Raw genomic sequence first — 15970 nt, 5'->3', positions numbered from 1 at the left:
TTTAAAACTCTAGAACTGGGGATAGGTTTCTAAACAGGCATACTAAGTTGGTTTTATAGACTTTTGGTTGGCTTACAAGGAGACTCCGTTTTCAGTTCAACTTTTAACCATCAGATTCAGGCGTTGTTACGTGGTCACTTCGTGGTCAGTTTTAATAAAACATGCATGCCATTAAATGTCACTACAATATGAAGGTATCACTTCATTGCTCCACAGATATAAACATCATCACTTTGTGAATACACTGGTGTAAACATCACTTCGATGCTACACCAACATGAACACCAGTTTGATGCTACACCAACATAAACACCACCTTGATGCTACACCAACATGAACACCAGTTTGATGCTACACCAACACGAACACCACTTTGATGCTACACCAACATAAACACCACCTTGATGCTACACCAACATGAACACCACTTTGATACTACACCAACATAAACACCACCTTGATGCTACACCAACATGAACACCAGTTTGATGCTACACCAACATGAACACCCCTTTGATACTACACCAACACGAACACCACTTTGATGCTACACCAACATGAACACCAGTTTGATGCTACACCAACATAAACACCACCTTGATGCTACACCAACATGAACACCACTTTGATGCTACACCAACTTGAACACCACTTTGATACTACACCAACATGAACACCAGTTTGATGCTACACCAACATAAACACCACCTTGATGCTACACCAACATGAACACCAGTTTGATGCTACACCAACATAAACACCACCTTGATGCTACACCAACATGAACACCACTTTGATACTACACCAACATGAACACCACTTTGGTACTACACCAACATGAACACCACTTTGATGCTACACCAACATGAATACCACTTTAATGGTAGCTACCTTAAGAGTGCACGTCTCACTCTCATTGTTTAGTTCGCCAAAGATCTACCACCTTGATTATGTAATGAATACTGACACAGCAATGGTATAGCGCTCGTCTTGTCTAACCTACCTAGGGCGTAGTACTTCGTGTGTCTGACACATCTGGTGTACAGTATACACATCCATGACACAGCTAGTGTGTAGTACACACACCCACAACAAAGCTAGTGTGTAGTACACACATCTCTGTGTTCAAGCCAAATTCGTATTACGTCATGCACTCGTCATGCCGTGCACGTTAACTACACACAGGACAACGTCATGCATGAGTTGAGGGGGGGGGGGGGGTCATGCGTCACTCACCCTCTCCATCAATGTCAAGGTCATCGTCCAGGAACACATCGGTGTCGTCCCCTGTGGTGTCCAGTCTGACACACGACAGAAGGAAAAAAGTATTTATGTCATGACACATCAAATTTGTCCACAGAAATAAAATACTACCTGGCATTGGTAACCATGGTTACTCAGACTCACATGGATAAATAGTATTAGTAACCAGTGATTAAATATTTCACTATCTTAAAATAAGTTATTTCGTCATTATTTTTTGCCACTAATTTTTATCGGTTTTCATCATTAACAGCCGCTAGGTTAATAATTTTTTAGATTATTTAAATACCATTTATATATTAATCTTTAAATTAAAATTTTTAATCTACAGCAAATGCCTGAGGAGAATGAAAAATATATTATCAGTAAAGTTGGCTTGAAAACGTGCCAAGGGAAGCAACTGATAAAATTATTATCAGTGGTTTACGCCGCTTACTTTTCTTTTACGTCATTAGCATTTAACTCCGCGTAATTTAAAGAGGGAAAAGGGTGGAAATACATTTTGAGAAGTAGGGTGTTGCTCTCTCTGTCTCTCTCTCTCTCTCTCTCAGCTAAGAACGAAGAGAGACAGAGAGTGGGGAGGGGGAGAGAGAAATGAAACTCGTTGTGAGTCAACCCAAACAAACCCTGGCGATGAGTTGACGTCTGCCTGTAGCTTTCATCTCGGGAGTTTGGAAATGTAAACAAAATACGAGCAATACGTTTGGGTTAATTAAAATGTGGGAGTATGGCTGCTCTGGGTTTTCCTGTTAGTGTATACTTTACAGGATACAAACTACGGTAGCTCAAAGTCGTCATTTAACACAAAAATATTTACAAAGCAGATTTTTTTTTTCCTACGTCGGTATATAGATACATTATTTTAAAATTGTAAAGGGACGTTTTATTTATGGCATTTTAAAAGTGACTCACCGGAAACTGTCGTCGAAAGGGTCCTCAATGCTGGGAGAGAGTAGCGTGTCGCCTGCTGACGGCAGCAGGTTTGACCTTGACGGCAGTTTCAGGCCGGACACGAGACCGCTCTCCGACACGTGCGGGGTGAGCGGCAGACGCTCCTTCGGTCTGGCGCCTGCTGTCACGTGCGTCCCTTCAAAATGTATGACGTCATCGTTCCGGCTGACGGAACTGGAGTGGCCGGTTTTTATTCCGGCAGCGAAATCCGTCTCCAGCAGACAGCTTTCCGAGGTCTCGCTTCTGAAGGTCTGCCTGAAGGCCTCCGCCGCTTCCGCTAGTTCCACAGCCGGCAGGGCGTCAAACTTGTCGACCTGACGCGCCACCTCTAGGGCCTTCAGCACCTGCTCGTTGGAGGCCATGTACTCCAGGTATGCTGACCGTTTGGTTTGTGACGTGTTTGTCGGGAAAAATACCACGTCGTCGAAAGCTAAGGGCGTGAAGGCTAGGGGAGAGAACAAGGGGCTATCAAAGTCGTCATCACAGGAGATGAGTCGCTGGTCGACCCGTGGGGAGTCTGTGCTGGGGTAGCGGATGATGACAGAGCTCTGGCTGACAGAAGGTTCTGGTAACTGAGAGAAGTTGTCCTCATACTGAACTGACTCGCCCGGGTACACCGGGAGGTTTTTGTACGTTTTGCCCGGGTCTTGCTCAACGAAGTCGTCCGACAAGTTCTCATCGCCTACTGTGAAGTCTTCGTCTTCCGACGGTGTGGTCACGGCGTCGGACGTGATGGTGATGCCGCTGTCTATCATGTGTCCGGCGTACAGCAAGACGCGGTCGTCCTCGATGTCAGCAGCCTCCACCAGACCCCCGTCCGCAGAACCACAGAACCGCTTGGGTGCTCTGTGTTCACGGTGTAGCTGGGCGTTGGTGCCGGTCAGTTCCATCACAGCCTCGTCTTCGTTCAGATAGTTGTCCAGACAAGGAGTCTGTGGCAGCTCTGTGTTTGTTACCGGGGATGTGTCTGTCACGTGATGGACGCGAGAGACACATTGAACTGCTTCAGTTACAGAACAGGAGATGTTGGGCTGAGACTCAGGCTCTGATGTAGTGTGTTGACATTCTGGACTCTGTGTTAGAGCTGTTTCTTGTGGTGCCAAATTTTCTGGAGTGCTGGCTGAGACCGTGTTGCTGCTGACGTGTGTGTCAGGGCGTGTGGAATCTGCTGCACTTTCTCCCTGAGCTGCAGAAGTTGGTTGAGGAGAAGCAGCTGTGGTAGGAGGGTGGTCAGACTGGTTAGAGACGAGGTCCACATCTGATGCCGAGAGATGAGGGTCTGGATGTGGGTCTACAGCGGTCAACAGAGGGGCGTCAGAGCTACCGCAGTTACTGGGTTCACTTTGTTCATCTGCCGTGGTGTGGTCAGTGGATTCACTTTGGCCACATGCTGTTTTGTGATCAGTGGTCTCACTTTCGCTACCGTTTACTTTTCGGTTCAATGTTTCACTTTGCTCACCTGATGAGTTGTGGTCAGCTAAATCACTTTGGCCACTATCAATGTTGTGGTCAGCTAAATCACTTTGGCCACTATCAATGTTGAGGTCACTAGACTCACCTAGGCTACCCCGAGCAATGTTATCACTAGACTCGCTCATGCCGCCCGTGTTGAGGTCAAGGTCAGCTATTGACCTCTCTACACTGTCCTCCATATTTGTTTAACAAAGTTCAATTTTAATTTTAATCTTCGAAAACCGAACAAAAAATCACATCCATCGTCCCTGGCTAAAAGTCCTACAGAGAATATAAAATACTATTTTATAACAAGACACCAACACGATAAACAGACCAGTCTGCAATGGTACAATTTATTCACACGATAAGTGCCCGACTGTCAGCCGAATTCAAGCGAGCCTCACAAATGCTTACAAGAGAACTGACTTTATGCTATGTGAGAAACGTCTGTAAAACTATGTAATAAACACATCCATTGCCTGTTGGTTGTTTAAATAACATATAAAATCGCATTTACACACGGTAGCACTTGATACAGAAATGCTATCTTCTTATTTACAAATGCTAGATATTTCATACATAAAACAGAGTCGCTAAATATTAAAACTGTAACTTCGATAACTATAGCATTACCGTTAACACTTAACTAAAATCTACCCAACACGTTTTAAAAGATATTGTAAACAGTAGCCAAAGTAAACGTAAATTAAAAATAAATAAATAAATATATTCTTACAATAACACGCCTTTAAATGCATACAAAGGAAAACAGCACCCGTAAAACACAGCTCATCCGACTAATTGAGAATTCGCTACTTGCGTTTTCATTTGAATATCCTATCTTCAGATTAATTGTAATGACTAATATATAATTAAAAAACATAGAAAAGATAATCTTTCGTTATCATCCAATGTAGTCTGTACCTTTTGGAGGTAATCTCCCAAGCCGAAATTGATTAAAGAGTTCTGAGATTTCAGCATAGACTACCCAAAGACGTTGTACAAAAATAAATTGTGAAAACCCCACAAACAGACCTGCAGAGGAAACAAATATTCGAGTCTATCTAGTAATAATTAATTTCTAATCACGTCTAATATGGATGAAGGAAGAAACTGTTTAAAATTGAAACGCTTTCAACGATTACTTTTTGTGTGGTTTTAGAGAAACTAAGCTGATATAAGGAGCTGTGAACATGTGTTCAAACACACACGATCAAAAGTAAAACTTTGTTGTTGTTTTTGTTCAACTGAAGTAGAGTCAAAGAAATTTGGATCTGCATGTCTACGGGCCACACACTAAGGCAACACAGAGACTGAAAGAAATTTGGATCTGCATGTCTACGGGCCACACACTAAGGCAACACAGAGAGAAAGAAATTTGGATCTGCATGTCTACGGGCCACACACTAAGGCAACACAGAGAGAAAGAAATTTGGATCTGCATGTCTACGGGCCACACACTAAGGCAACACAGAGAGAAAGAAATGTGGATTAGCATGTCTACGGGCCATACACTGAGGTAACACAGAGCCGCTGATGATTTGAACAGCTTCAAGTCAGATAGTGCAGTGTCTGCACTTTGGTTCCGCACACACACACACACTTTGTGTGTATGTGTGGGTGTGTCGATATGTAAAGATGTGAAGGTGTGGGCTTGTGTGGGTGTGTGGTTGTATTTAGGTGTGTGTGGATGTGTGGAGTTGTGTGCAGGTGTGTGGAGTTGTGTGTGGTTGCGTTTAGGTGTGTGGATGTGTGGGTGTGTGCCGGAGTGTGGAGGTGTGTGTGGGTGTGTAGAGGTGTGTGTGGTTGTGTTGAGATGTGTGGATGTGTGGGTATGTGCAGGTGTGTGGAGGTGTGTGTGGGTGTGTAGAGGTGTGTGTGGTTGTGTTGAGATGTGTGGATGTGTGGGTATGTGCAGGTGTGTGGAGGTGTGTGTGGGTGTGTAGAGGTGTGCGGAGGTGTGTTTGGGTGTGTAGAGGTGTATATAAGTGTATGTATGGAGCTGTGTGGAAGTGTGAAACGCCTCAACCACATACCTGCAGCACATAACTTCCGCTAGACGAGCGGTGATTGCACATTTTTGTGCTCATACCTTTCTCAAGGTGAGCACGTTGTTATTACAGGACGTCACGTGATTTAAAGGTGTTTTGTTATTTTTTTTAAACCCGGCTTCAACCGTTTTTTAAACAGTTGAACACAAAAGTGAGGAAAACATCCGGTGCAACACAAAATAGCAGACGTGAGAGGATGGCGCGCTGAGCAATGTTGCTGGTGGAGTTTTTGGTTTGGTGGTGGTGTGGTTCAATCACATCGTGCTGCACCAAAACGGCTGGTCGTGGTGTCAGTGACCGGGGGGGGGGGGGGGGGCAGCGGTGCCTGGGTTACTGTAGTTACAGCTTAATTATTGGATGAATTTATTTCAAGTGACTGCAGCTTAAAACTGTGAAAAATTAATTGATTGCACAGAGACAAGTTGATTAAACACGTGTGTAGCACGATTGTTTACGTCAACTTAAAGTGCCGGGCCTATACCATCTTAAGACAAAACTGAATTTAACATTCACACTTCTTGCGCATCAGAACATCATTTACTCTCAGAGAAAACTATCATTTATCCCGCTCAGAAAACCATCTTTCGACCCCACAGAAGATCATAGTTTAACCCACACAAAAACTATCTTTTAGTCTGACAGAAAACCATCTTTAAACCTCACAGAAAACCATCTTAAAACCTCACAGAAAACCATCTTTAAACCTCACACAATACCATCTTTACACCTCACAGAAAACCATCTTTACACCTCACAGAAAACCATCTTTACACCTCACAGAAAACCATATTTCAACCTACCCAGAAACCCATTTCTACCCTGACATTTTAAGTCTCAGAAAACCATCTTTTAACTTCACAGAAAACCATTTTTAACCTCATGTAAAACCATATTTTACCTCACAGAAAACCATCACTTCACAGAAAACCATTTTTAACCTCATGTAAAACCATATTTTACCTCACAGGAAACCATCACTTCACTTCACAGAAAACCAATTCTGAACGTCCAGCCACCGAATCCTGAACACAACAATCCCCACAACAAACTCTCCCCGAGCCGCCATTAAAAAACTACCTTCTCCAGGTGTTTCAGGTAACCCAGGTTTCCGTAGACACGTTGGGCAGGTATTTACCTCACAGTTCTTATTTACACCGGTTGAAGGCTTTCAATTACGGGATGAGTTTTAACCCTGTTCGTCTAGTGTAAAGCCCTTAATTTATTTCATGTATTTTAACTCTGCCATGTCTAGAGTAAAGCCCTTAATTTATTTGATGTATTTTAACTCTGCCATGTCTAGAGTAAAGCCCTTAATTCATTTGATGTATTTTATCTCTGCCATGCCTAGTGTAAAGCCCTTAATTTATTTGATGTATTTTAACTCTGCCATGTCTAGAGTAAAGCCCTTAATTTATTTGATGTATTTTAACTCTGCCATGTCTAGAGTAAAGCATTTACTTTATGTGACGTATTTTAACCCACCAACCTAGTGTAACGATAAACTAAGGCACAACCCAGCCTCATATTAAAAAAAAAACTAAATGCCTATTTTACCCATCTATGGCCGACAATGCGATTCATTCAATTAAAATCATTTGTTTTGTGTCCAAGTGCCATTATACAACACCCAGCCTCATCAAAGTACCACTATCAGTATAAATACACCACTTATCAGTATAAATACACCACTTATCATTATAAATACAGCATATATCAGTATAATACACCACTTATCAGTATAAATACACCACCTATCAGTAGAAATACAACACCGAAATATTTTAATACTTTGAACGTATACATTTCAAAAAGGCATTTTACATACATTGCATTTATGAAATAACACAATAATTTCAAGAATAAATCTTACTATTCTACAATCAGATATCCAAAAAGAATTTTTAAAATATCTTAACTAGTAAATATGGCCCCAAGTGTCTTAGTCACACAAATGAAAAGATGAATTCGTGATGATGAACTTTGACACATTTGAGCAGAGCACGAACGAAACACATTTGAGCAGAACACGAACGAAACACATTTGAGCAGAACACGAACCAAACACATTTGAGCAGAACACCAACGAAACACATTCATAACTTGCTCTTGATAAAGTTTACAGGCATACTTTTTTTTTTGCCTAGTTCGGGAGTTTTATGGCGTGTTTAATTAAAAGCTACGATAGTTCAAAGTCGAACCAATATGCTTGCAGACACGGACTTTTTCCTTGACTAGATCGTAGGGAGCAACAGTAGTTCCTGAGGATGTCCTGGAACAACTACATTAGTTCCCTTAGAAAGATGCGGAACTATATTAGTTACCCTAGAAAGTAAGGAACTGCATTAGTTCCTTTAATATAAGACCTGGAACTACACTAGTTCGTTAAGAAAGACTCAGAAGTACACAAATTCGTTAAGAAAACCCAGAAACTCAATAAACCATTTAGAAAGACCAGGAACTACTCGTAAATACAGTCGGAACTACATTATTTCCATATGAAATTTTAAACTTACAGATTTTCCTTAGAGAGAATTAAAACAACTCAAGAAATATCTAACATTTTTAATTAAGTACAATTGTATTAAAGTCGACAGACCACTCACAATTCAATAGACAATGTCAGAACAGTTTCGAAAAAAAAAGCAGACAGGATAGGAATTACACAACGTAATAGGAAATAGATTCCAGTAACTTATGGGTCGTCCATAAATGACATCACACTTGTAGGGGGAGGGGGATCCGTAATTTTGTGACTTTGTGTGATGAAGGGGAGGGGGGGGGGGGGTGGTGTTCAGATAGTGTGTCATCACACTGTTGCATTTAAAAAAAAAAATTATTTCGCGTTTTAGAAAATGTTTTTAGTTTTAATAAATTGTAATAGAAGTTGTTTGAAATACTCAATTTTGATGGAGCCGAGACAGGATTTTAGCACAAAAAAATCGGTGTATTAAGAACAATTCAACAGCAGTTTTGATGAGGTGTGGCGTCATTTTAGGGGGGGGGGGTGAAGGGGTGGGGGGTGGCGTTTTGTAGGTAACAATCGTTCAAAAAGCATGACGTTATTTATGACTGACCCCTTACATAACGTAAGAACCTTGAATCCTGTAACTTACATAACGACAGAACTTCTGCTTCGGGCTAGTGAAAACTTCAGACTTAACAGTGAGCTCAAGCTAAATTTGAAAGCCCACAAGTGGAGTTTTAATTAGCACTCCAGTTAACAAGTCGATTTAATTAGCGCTAATTATTTGAAATCTAGAAAAGATAAGAAGGCAATTAAAATGTATTTATACAAGAGCTTAATAAAAAGTGCAGGAGAGAGCAGATGAGTGTCTGGAATAATGGGGTGAAGGTGTCTGCTGTTGGTGCCTGTTGGTGTTTGGTGAAGTGGTCGTTTGGTGTTCTGCTTGAAGGTGTTTGGTGAAGTGGTCGTTAGGTGTTCTGGTTGAAGGTGTTTGGTGAAGTGGTCGTATGGTCTTCTGTTTGAAGGTGTTTGATGAAGTGGTCGTTTGGTGTTCTGTTTGAAGGTGTTTGATGAAGTGGTCGTTTGGTGTTCTGTTTGAAGGTGTTTGATGAAGTGGTCGTTTGGTGTTCTGTTTGAAGGTGTTTGGTGAAGTGGTCGTTTGGTGTTCTGTTTGAAGGTGCTTGGTGAAGGGGTCGTTTGGTTTTTGTTTAAAGGTGTTTGGTGAAGGGGTCGTATGGTCTTCTGTTTGAAGGTGTTTGATGAAGTGGTCGTTTGGTGTTCTGTTTGAAGGTGTTTGATGAAGTGGTCGTTTGGTGTTCTGTTTGAAGGTGTTTGATGAAGTGGTCGTATGGTGTTCTGCTTGAAGGTGTTTGATGAAGTGGTCGTATGGTCTTCTGTTTGAAGGTGTTTGGTGAAGTGGTCGTTTGGTGTTCTGCTTGAAGGTGTTTGGTGAAGGGGTCGTTTGGTGTTCTGCTTGAAGGTGTTTGGTGAAGGGGTCGTTTGTTTTCTGTTTGAAGGTGTTTGGTGAAGCGGTCGTTTGGTGTTCTGGTTGAAGGTGTTTGGTGAAGCGGTCGTTTGGTGTTCTGGTTGAAGGTGTTTGGTGAAGCGGTCGTTTGGTGTTCTGGTTGAAGGTGTTTGGTGAAGCGGTCGTTTGGTGTTCTGGTTGAAGGTGTTTGGTGAAGCGGTCGTTTGGTGTTCTGGTTGAAGGTGTTTGGTGAAGCGGTCGTTTGGTGTTCTGGTTGAAGGTGTTTGGTGAAGCGGTCGTTTGGTGTTCTGGTTGAAGGTGTTTGGTGAAGCGGTCGTTTGGTGTTCTGGTTGAAGGTGTTTGGTGAAGCGGTCGTTTGGTGTTCTGTTTGAAGGTGTTTGGTGAAATGGTCGTTTGGTGTTCTGCTTGAAGGTGTTTGGTTAAGTTGTCGTTTGGTGTTCTGTTTGAAGGTGTTTGGTGAAGTTGTCGTTTGGTGTTCTGCTTGAAGGTGTTTGGTTAAGTTGTCGTTTGGTGTTCTGTTTGAAGGTGTTTGGTGAAGTTGTCGTTTGGTGTTCTGTTTGAAGGTGTTTGGTGTTCTGCTTGAAGGTGTTTGGTGAAGTGGTCGTTAGGTGTTCTGTTTAAAGGTGTTTGGTGAAGTGGTCGTTTTGGTGTTCTGTTTGAAGGTGTTTGGTGAAGTGGTCGTTTGGTTTGTTTGAAGGTGTTTGGTGAAGTGGTCGTTTGGTTTGTTTGAAGGTGTTTGGTGAAGTGGTCGTTTGGTGTTCTGTTTGAAGGTGTTTGGTGAAGTGGTCGTTTTGGTGTTCTGTTTGAAGGTGTTTGGTGAAGTGGTCGTTTGGTGTTCTGTTTGAAGGTGTTTGGTGAAGTGGTCATTTGGTTTGTTTGAAGGCGTTTGGTGAAGTGGTCGTTTTGGTGTTCTGTTTGAAGGTGTTTGGTGAAGTGGTCGTTTTGGTGTTCTGTTTGAAGGTGTTTGGTGAAGTGGTCGTTTGGTCTGTTTGAAGGTGTTTGGTGAAGTGGTCGTTTGGTGTTCTGTTTGAAGGTGTTTGGTGAAGTGGTCGTTTTGGTGTTCTGTTTGAAGGTGTTTGGTGAAGTGGTCGTTTGGTGTTCTGTTTGAAGGTGTTTGGTGAAGTGGTCATTTGGTTTGTTTGAAGGCGTTTGGTGAAGTGGTCGTTTTGGTGTTCTGTTTGAAGGTGTTTGGTGAAGTGGTCGTTTGGTCTGTTTGAAGATGTTTGGTGAAGTGGTCGTTTGGTTTGTTTGAAGTTGTTGGGTGAAGTGGTCGTTTTGGTGTTCTGTTTGAAGGTGTTTGGTGAAGTGGTCGTTTTGGTGTTCTGTTTGAAGGTGTTTGGTGAAGTGGTCGTTTGGTCTGTTTGAAGGTGTTTGGTGAAGTGGTCGTTTGGCTTTCTGTTTGAAGGTGTTTGGTGAAGTGGTCGTTTGGTGTTTTTCTAGAAGGTGTTTGGTGAAGTGGTCGTTTGGCCTTCTGTTTGAAGGTGTTTGTTGAAGGGGTCGTTTGGTGTTCTGTTTGAAGGTGTTTGGTGAAGTGGCCGTTAGGTGTTCTGCTTGAAGGTGTTTTGTGAAGGGGTCGCTTGGCTTTCTGTTTGAAGGTGTTTGGTGAAGTGGTCGTTTGGTTTCTGTTTGAAAGTGTTTGGTGAAGTGGTCGTTTGGTGTTCTGTTTGAAGGTGTTTGGTGAAGTGGTCGTTTGGTGTTCTGTTTGAAGGTGTTTGGTGAAGTTGTCGTTTGGTGTTCTGTTTGAAGGTGTTTGGTGAAGTGGTCGTTTGGTTTTCTGTTTGAAGGTGTTTGGTGAAGTGGTCGTTTGGTGTTCTGCTTGAAGGTGTTTGGTGAAGGGGTCGTTTGGTGTTCTGCTTGAAGGTGTTTGGTGAAGGGGTCGTTCGGTGTTCTGCTTGAAGGTGTTTGGTGAAGTGGTCGTTCGGCTTTCTGTTTGAAGGTGTTTGCTGAAGGGGTCGATTGGTGTTCTGCTAGAAGGTGTTTGGTGAAGTGGTCGTTTGGTGTTCTGTTTGAAGGTGTTTGCTGAAGGGGTCGATTGGTTTTCTGCTAGAAGGTGTTTGGTGAAGTGGTCGTTTGGTGTTCTGTTTGAAGGTGTTTGGTGAAGGGGTCGTTTGGTGTTCTGTTTGAAGGTGTTTGGTGAAGTGGTCGTTTGGTCTTCTGTTTGAAGGTGATTGGTGAAGTAGTCGTTTTGGTGTTCTGTTTAAAGGTGTTTGGTGAAGTGGTCGTTTGGTGCTTGGCTTCATAAACAGAGAATTCGTGTGTATGTATGTAAACCATTAAAAACTGGTGGATGACAAATTCCAAACTTCATAAAGAAATTTACTCAAGTAAACACAACAATGACTTTTGCAAGTCATTTTTACATATTTTGTTTTGAACTAACACACATTGCCAAAAACTACATAAAGCACGTGATTTAGAAAAAAAAATTATTTTGGCGAGTTGCTGAAACAAATATTTTCTAAAATGCATTGCAATTTTTCTGGGCGTGATGTAGATTAAGTGGAGTGACTAATTAGAAACCTAATTAACAGTTAAAGAATCAAGTTTTTAGCTTGACTAACTAGCCAATGTGTACTTGCCAGAACAAGATAGTGGAACGGTTCTCACGCGGACCAAAATAATTGTTAGCAGTTGTCTTTGTGGCCAATGGGTTTGGCGCCAACGGGACAGATCGCTCGGCCATGACCCCCCAAACAAACAAGCTTTTTTTAGACATGACCTTTACAAACACGCACCTAGCCTTGACGGTTTGACACATGCCCTCCCCTGTTTCTCAAAGTTACAATATCAGCTAGCTAGACTCCCCATAGTTACAATATCAGCTAGCTAGACTCCCCATAGTTACAATATCAGCTAGCTAGACTCCCCATAGTTAAAATATCAGCTAGCTAGACTCCCCAAAGTTACAATATCAGCTAGCTAGACTCCACATAGTTTCAATATATGCTAGCTAGACTCTCAATAGTTACAATATATATACTAGCTAGACTTATTACAAAGTTACAATATCAACTAGCTAGACTCCACATAGTTTCAATATATGCTAGCTAGACTCTCAATAGTTACAATATATATACTAGCTAGACTTATTACAAAGTTACAATATCAACTAGCTAGACTCCCCATTGTTACAATGTCAGCTAGCTAGACTCCCCATAGTTACAATATCAGCTAGCTAGACTTTCCATAGTTACAATATAGTCTAACTATGCTCCCCAAAGTAAAAATAACGCGGAATTATATTCCTCATAATTGAAGTAAACATCTAGTTCTGATACTCAAAGTTAAACATCTTATTCTTTTCCTCATAGTTACAAAAGCGACTACTAAAAGTTGTAGTATGGATAAAGAGTTAACTAAGTGAGGAGCTCTTTCATTTGAAACACACAAAAAGCTCAAAGTAAACCAAAACAAATTACAGAACTGCCGCTCAGTCTACACAAAGTATCTTCTAAAATAGCTCACAGAAAAAGTTCTTAATTATCTATTAATATATTTACTCATAAGCACAACCAAAGAAAACCTTTCCTACTTCCTCAAATAGTTTAACCTCTTTATCTGTAGACATAATACTTGACGTGACGTAAGTGTCTTATCAACAGAAAATTCTAAGAGCTACAGAAACAAAGCAGAAGTAAAATATTTTCCTTTTATTTTAATTGGTTTTTCAAAGTGTCGCTTTAAATTACGTTGACGATTATGTTAGCTCCTGTTTTCTTCAAAGTTTATCTCATCTGAACTCAGCTCATCTTAGCACGGTATTTTCTTCAAAACGATGGTTGGCCCTAAATGTATTTAGATATTTTATTTAAAGCGAGACAGTACATACTCATTTATTGCTATACAGTTGTTGTATTTTTTTTTAATTTTTTTTTTACATTTTACTTAATAAGAATTTTAAAAATTCAGATAGACATTGTGAGCTGCATATTACCGACAGCAGACTCATATTCAAATTGCAACTAACCCTAAACCAAATAGACTTGAATCAATAATTAAAATCGCTATCGACGATACAGCTAAACGAATTGAACCATACCAATTTTCTAGGAAGGGACTCTTCATGTACCGTAGATAAAACTAATGTCAATGAAAAAGAAGTTTTTCCACTGTAAGCCTTAATCTGTCACTCACAACGACCAGAGTTTCTTCCAGGCATCTCTTCGGCGAAGCAACTCCCCCCCCCCCCCCCCCCCCCCCGAAAAAATTCTACCGCCCCCCGAATGAAATGAAATTTATATAATTTATATAGAAAATATATACTTTTTACAGTGTCCGCCCCCCCCCCCCCTCCCCCCGAAGAAAGTCTACCGCCCCCCCCCTCCCCCGAAAATTTCAAGTGCCCTCCCGGAGAAAAAAGTCTGAAAGAAACACTGACAACGACGTCAAGTGGTCTTGGTCTCGTGCTAATGCTGGCCCTGTGGTGGCTGAAGAAACCAGAAACAGAATTGTCTGCCCTCTAGGGCGGGAGAATACCGAGTCGTCTGCCCTTCAGTTACAGGTGAATACCTTCCATCAATCTTCTAGACAGGTAAAAACAAAACCCCAAACTCCACTCACAAAGGCCAATACAAAACAATACAAACTGACCCCCCCCCCCCCCCAACCTACCCACCATCTTAGAATCAAGGCTGGGTCTCTAGGTAGCACGCACGAGTCTATTTCGGTGGCATTTAATCTTAATGGAGATTCCACTCTGCGACAATGAGAGATCCCGTGAGTTCCAGAGTGTTTTTACCCAGGGATTATCTATTTTTAGCTGTGCTACTGCACCGTGTAATCAGCGGGTTTCACATTGTTGTGCAGGGGTCTCTTCGTGCGTTACTCACATCCCAGCTCCGTACGTCTAACTTATGCACACATCTGCATGCACTAAAACTATGTACCCACTCGTTTGAAATTCTCACCAAAGTACCGTCTCACTACAGTAATTTTAGATCCCCACTTGCCCGCATGAGTCTGACTCTCGTAATTTACTCTTGCCTACAACAAGGATCTCGCCAAAGAACAACCATCTCACAAAACAACCGCACTTTTGGTAACTCAATCTATTTTAATTCGCCCTACGCAACTCCATATTACTATATATCACTATGTATCACGTTATCCTTATATGTCTGTGTCTCACTTTAGAAATCCTAATCCAATTTCGGCAAAAAAAAAATATCAATAAAATCTATTTCCCAAAATGCCTGTATGAGACTCACTATCAGAGTTTCTTCCAGGCATCTCTTCGGGGGGGCGAAGCCCCCCCGAAAAATTTTTACCGCCCCCCCGAACGAAATGAAATTTATATAATTTATATAGAAAATATATACTTTTAACAGTGTCCGCCCCCCCGAAGAAAGTCTACCGCCCCCCCCGAAAATTTCAAGTGCCCCCCCGGAGAAAAAAGTCTGGAAGAAACACTGCTCACTATATTCCTCCATATCCCATTAGGCCAGTAAAATCTCACTAAACAAATCAATTTCCCTGTTTCCCAGTTAGAATCTCAGTATACACTGTCTAATCCCCATACGCCTGACCCAGCAGGCACTCCCTGAACCTGCGAACCCATACAGTTACATCTCGTATCAGACCATCAACCTACTGACCCTCTATCTTGCCAGATAAAAAAAGTGCCGACCTGCCAAATACACACCCCAGCTTATTCCCGTTATGTGAGGAATGCCCTCACCTTTTGACACTAACACGCAACAAACATTTCCTCCCTGGCTGTAAATACAACCTGATGTCTTCCAATCATTCATAACGTGTGTTCTCTGAACCAGCACACAAGAAAACTTGACGTCATCATTTCCTGGTCATTAGCTCTGAGTAACGTGGTGAATTAGGGGTGAGGGTTTTCTAACAAGTCTTTACAATATACACGTCGGTAAGATGTCGTCAAACATCAGCTAGCTTACATACAGCTCGTGATGTCTCTTGATCAGCTAGCTTACATACAGCCAGTGATACCTTTATATCAGCTAGCTTAAAGACAGCCAGTGATGTCTCTATATCAGCTCGCTTACATACAGCTGGTAATGTTCTACATCAGCTAGCTTACATACAGCCAGTGATGTCTCTACATCAGCTAGCTTACATACAGCCAGTGATACCATTATATCAGCTAGATTACATACAGCCAGTGATACCATTATATCAGCTAGATTACATACAGCTTGTACTGCTCTACATCAGCTAGCTTACATACAGCCAGAAATACTCTATATCAGCTAGATTACATACAGACAGTGATGTCCTACAGTGGCTAGCTAACATACAGCTAGTGATATTCTACATCAGCTAGCTTACATA

At 41.7% G+C, this 15970-nt stretch overlaps 1 protein-coding gene across 11 annotated transcripts in view; it reads right to left on the bottom strand.

Moving 5' to 3' along the window:
* LOC131941899 (dystrophin) overlaps positions 1 to 15970 on the bottom strand; it is a 301691-nt gene that overhangs the window by 274867 nt on the left and 10854 nt on the right. For 10 of the 11 annotated variants that reach the window (XM_059301480.1, XM_059301481.1, XM_059301483.1 and 7 more), the window contains exons 1-2: positions 2176 to 3594; positions 1237 to 1301 (exon numbers count right to left, since the gene is read on the bottom strand). The exons of the other annotated variant lie outside the window; for it this stretch is intronic. In XM_059301480.1, coding sequence (XP_059157463.1) covers positions 1237 to 1301; positions 2176 to 3104 — 994 coding nt within the window. In that variant the 5' untranslated portion in view covers positions 3105 to 3594. Of the gene's footprint in view, positions 1 to 1236; positions 1302 to 2175; positions 3595 to 15970 lie in introns of those variants that run through there. 11 annotated transcript variants of the gene reach the window in all.

The sequence above is a fragment of the Physella acuta genome, unplaced genomic scaffold, assembly GCF_028476545.2.
Source record: "Physella acuta isolate Inbredline_101_S28 unplaced genomic scaffold, ASM2847654v3 ptg000376l, whole genome shotgun sequence".
Classification (NCBI taxonomy): Eukaryota; Metazoa; Mollusca; class Gastropoda; family Physidae; genus Physella; species Physella acuta.
Note: the sequence above shows the minus strand (reverse complement) of the source record. Positions and strands in the feature narration are given on the sequence as shown.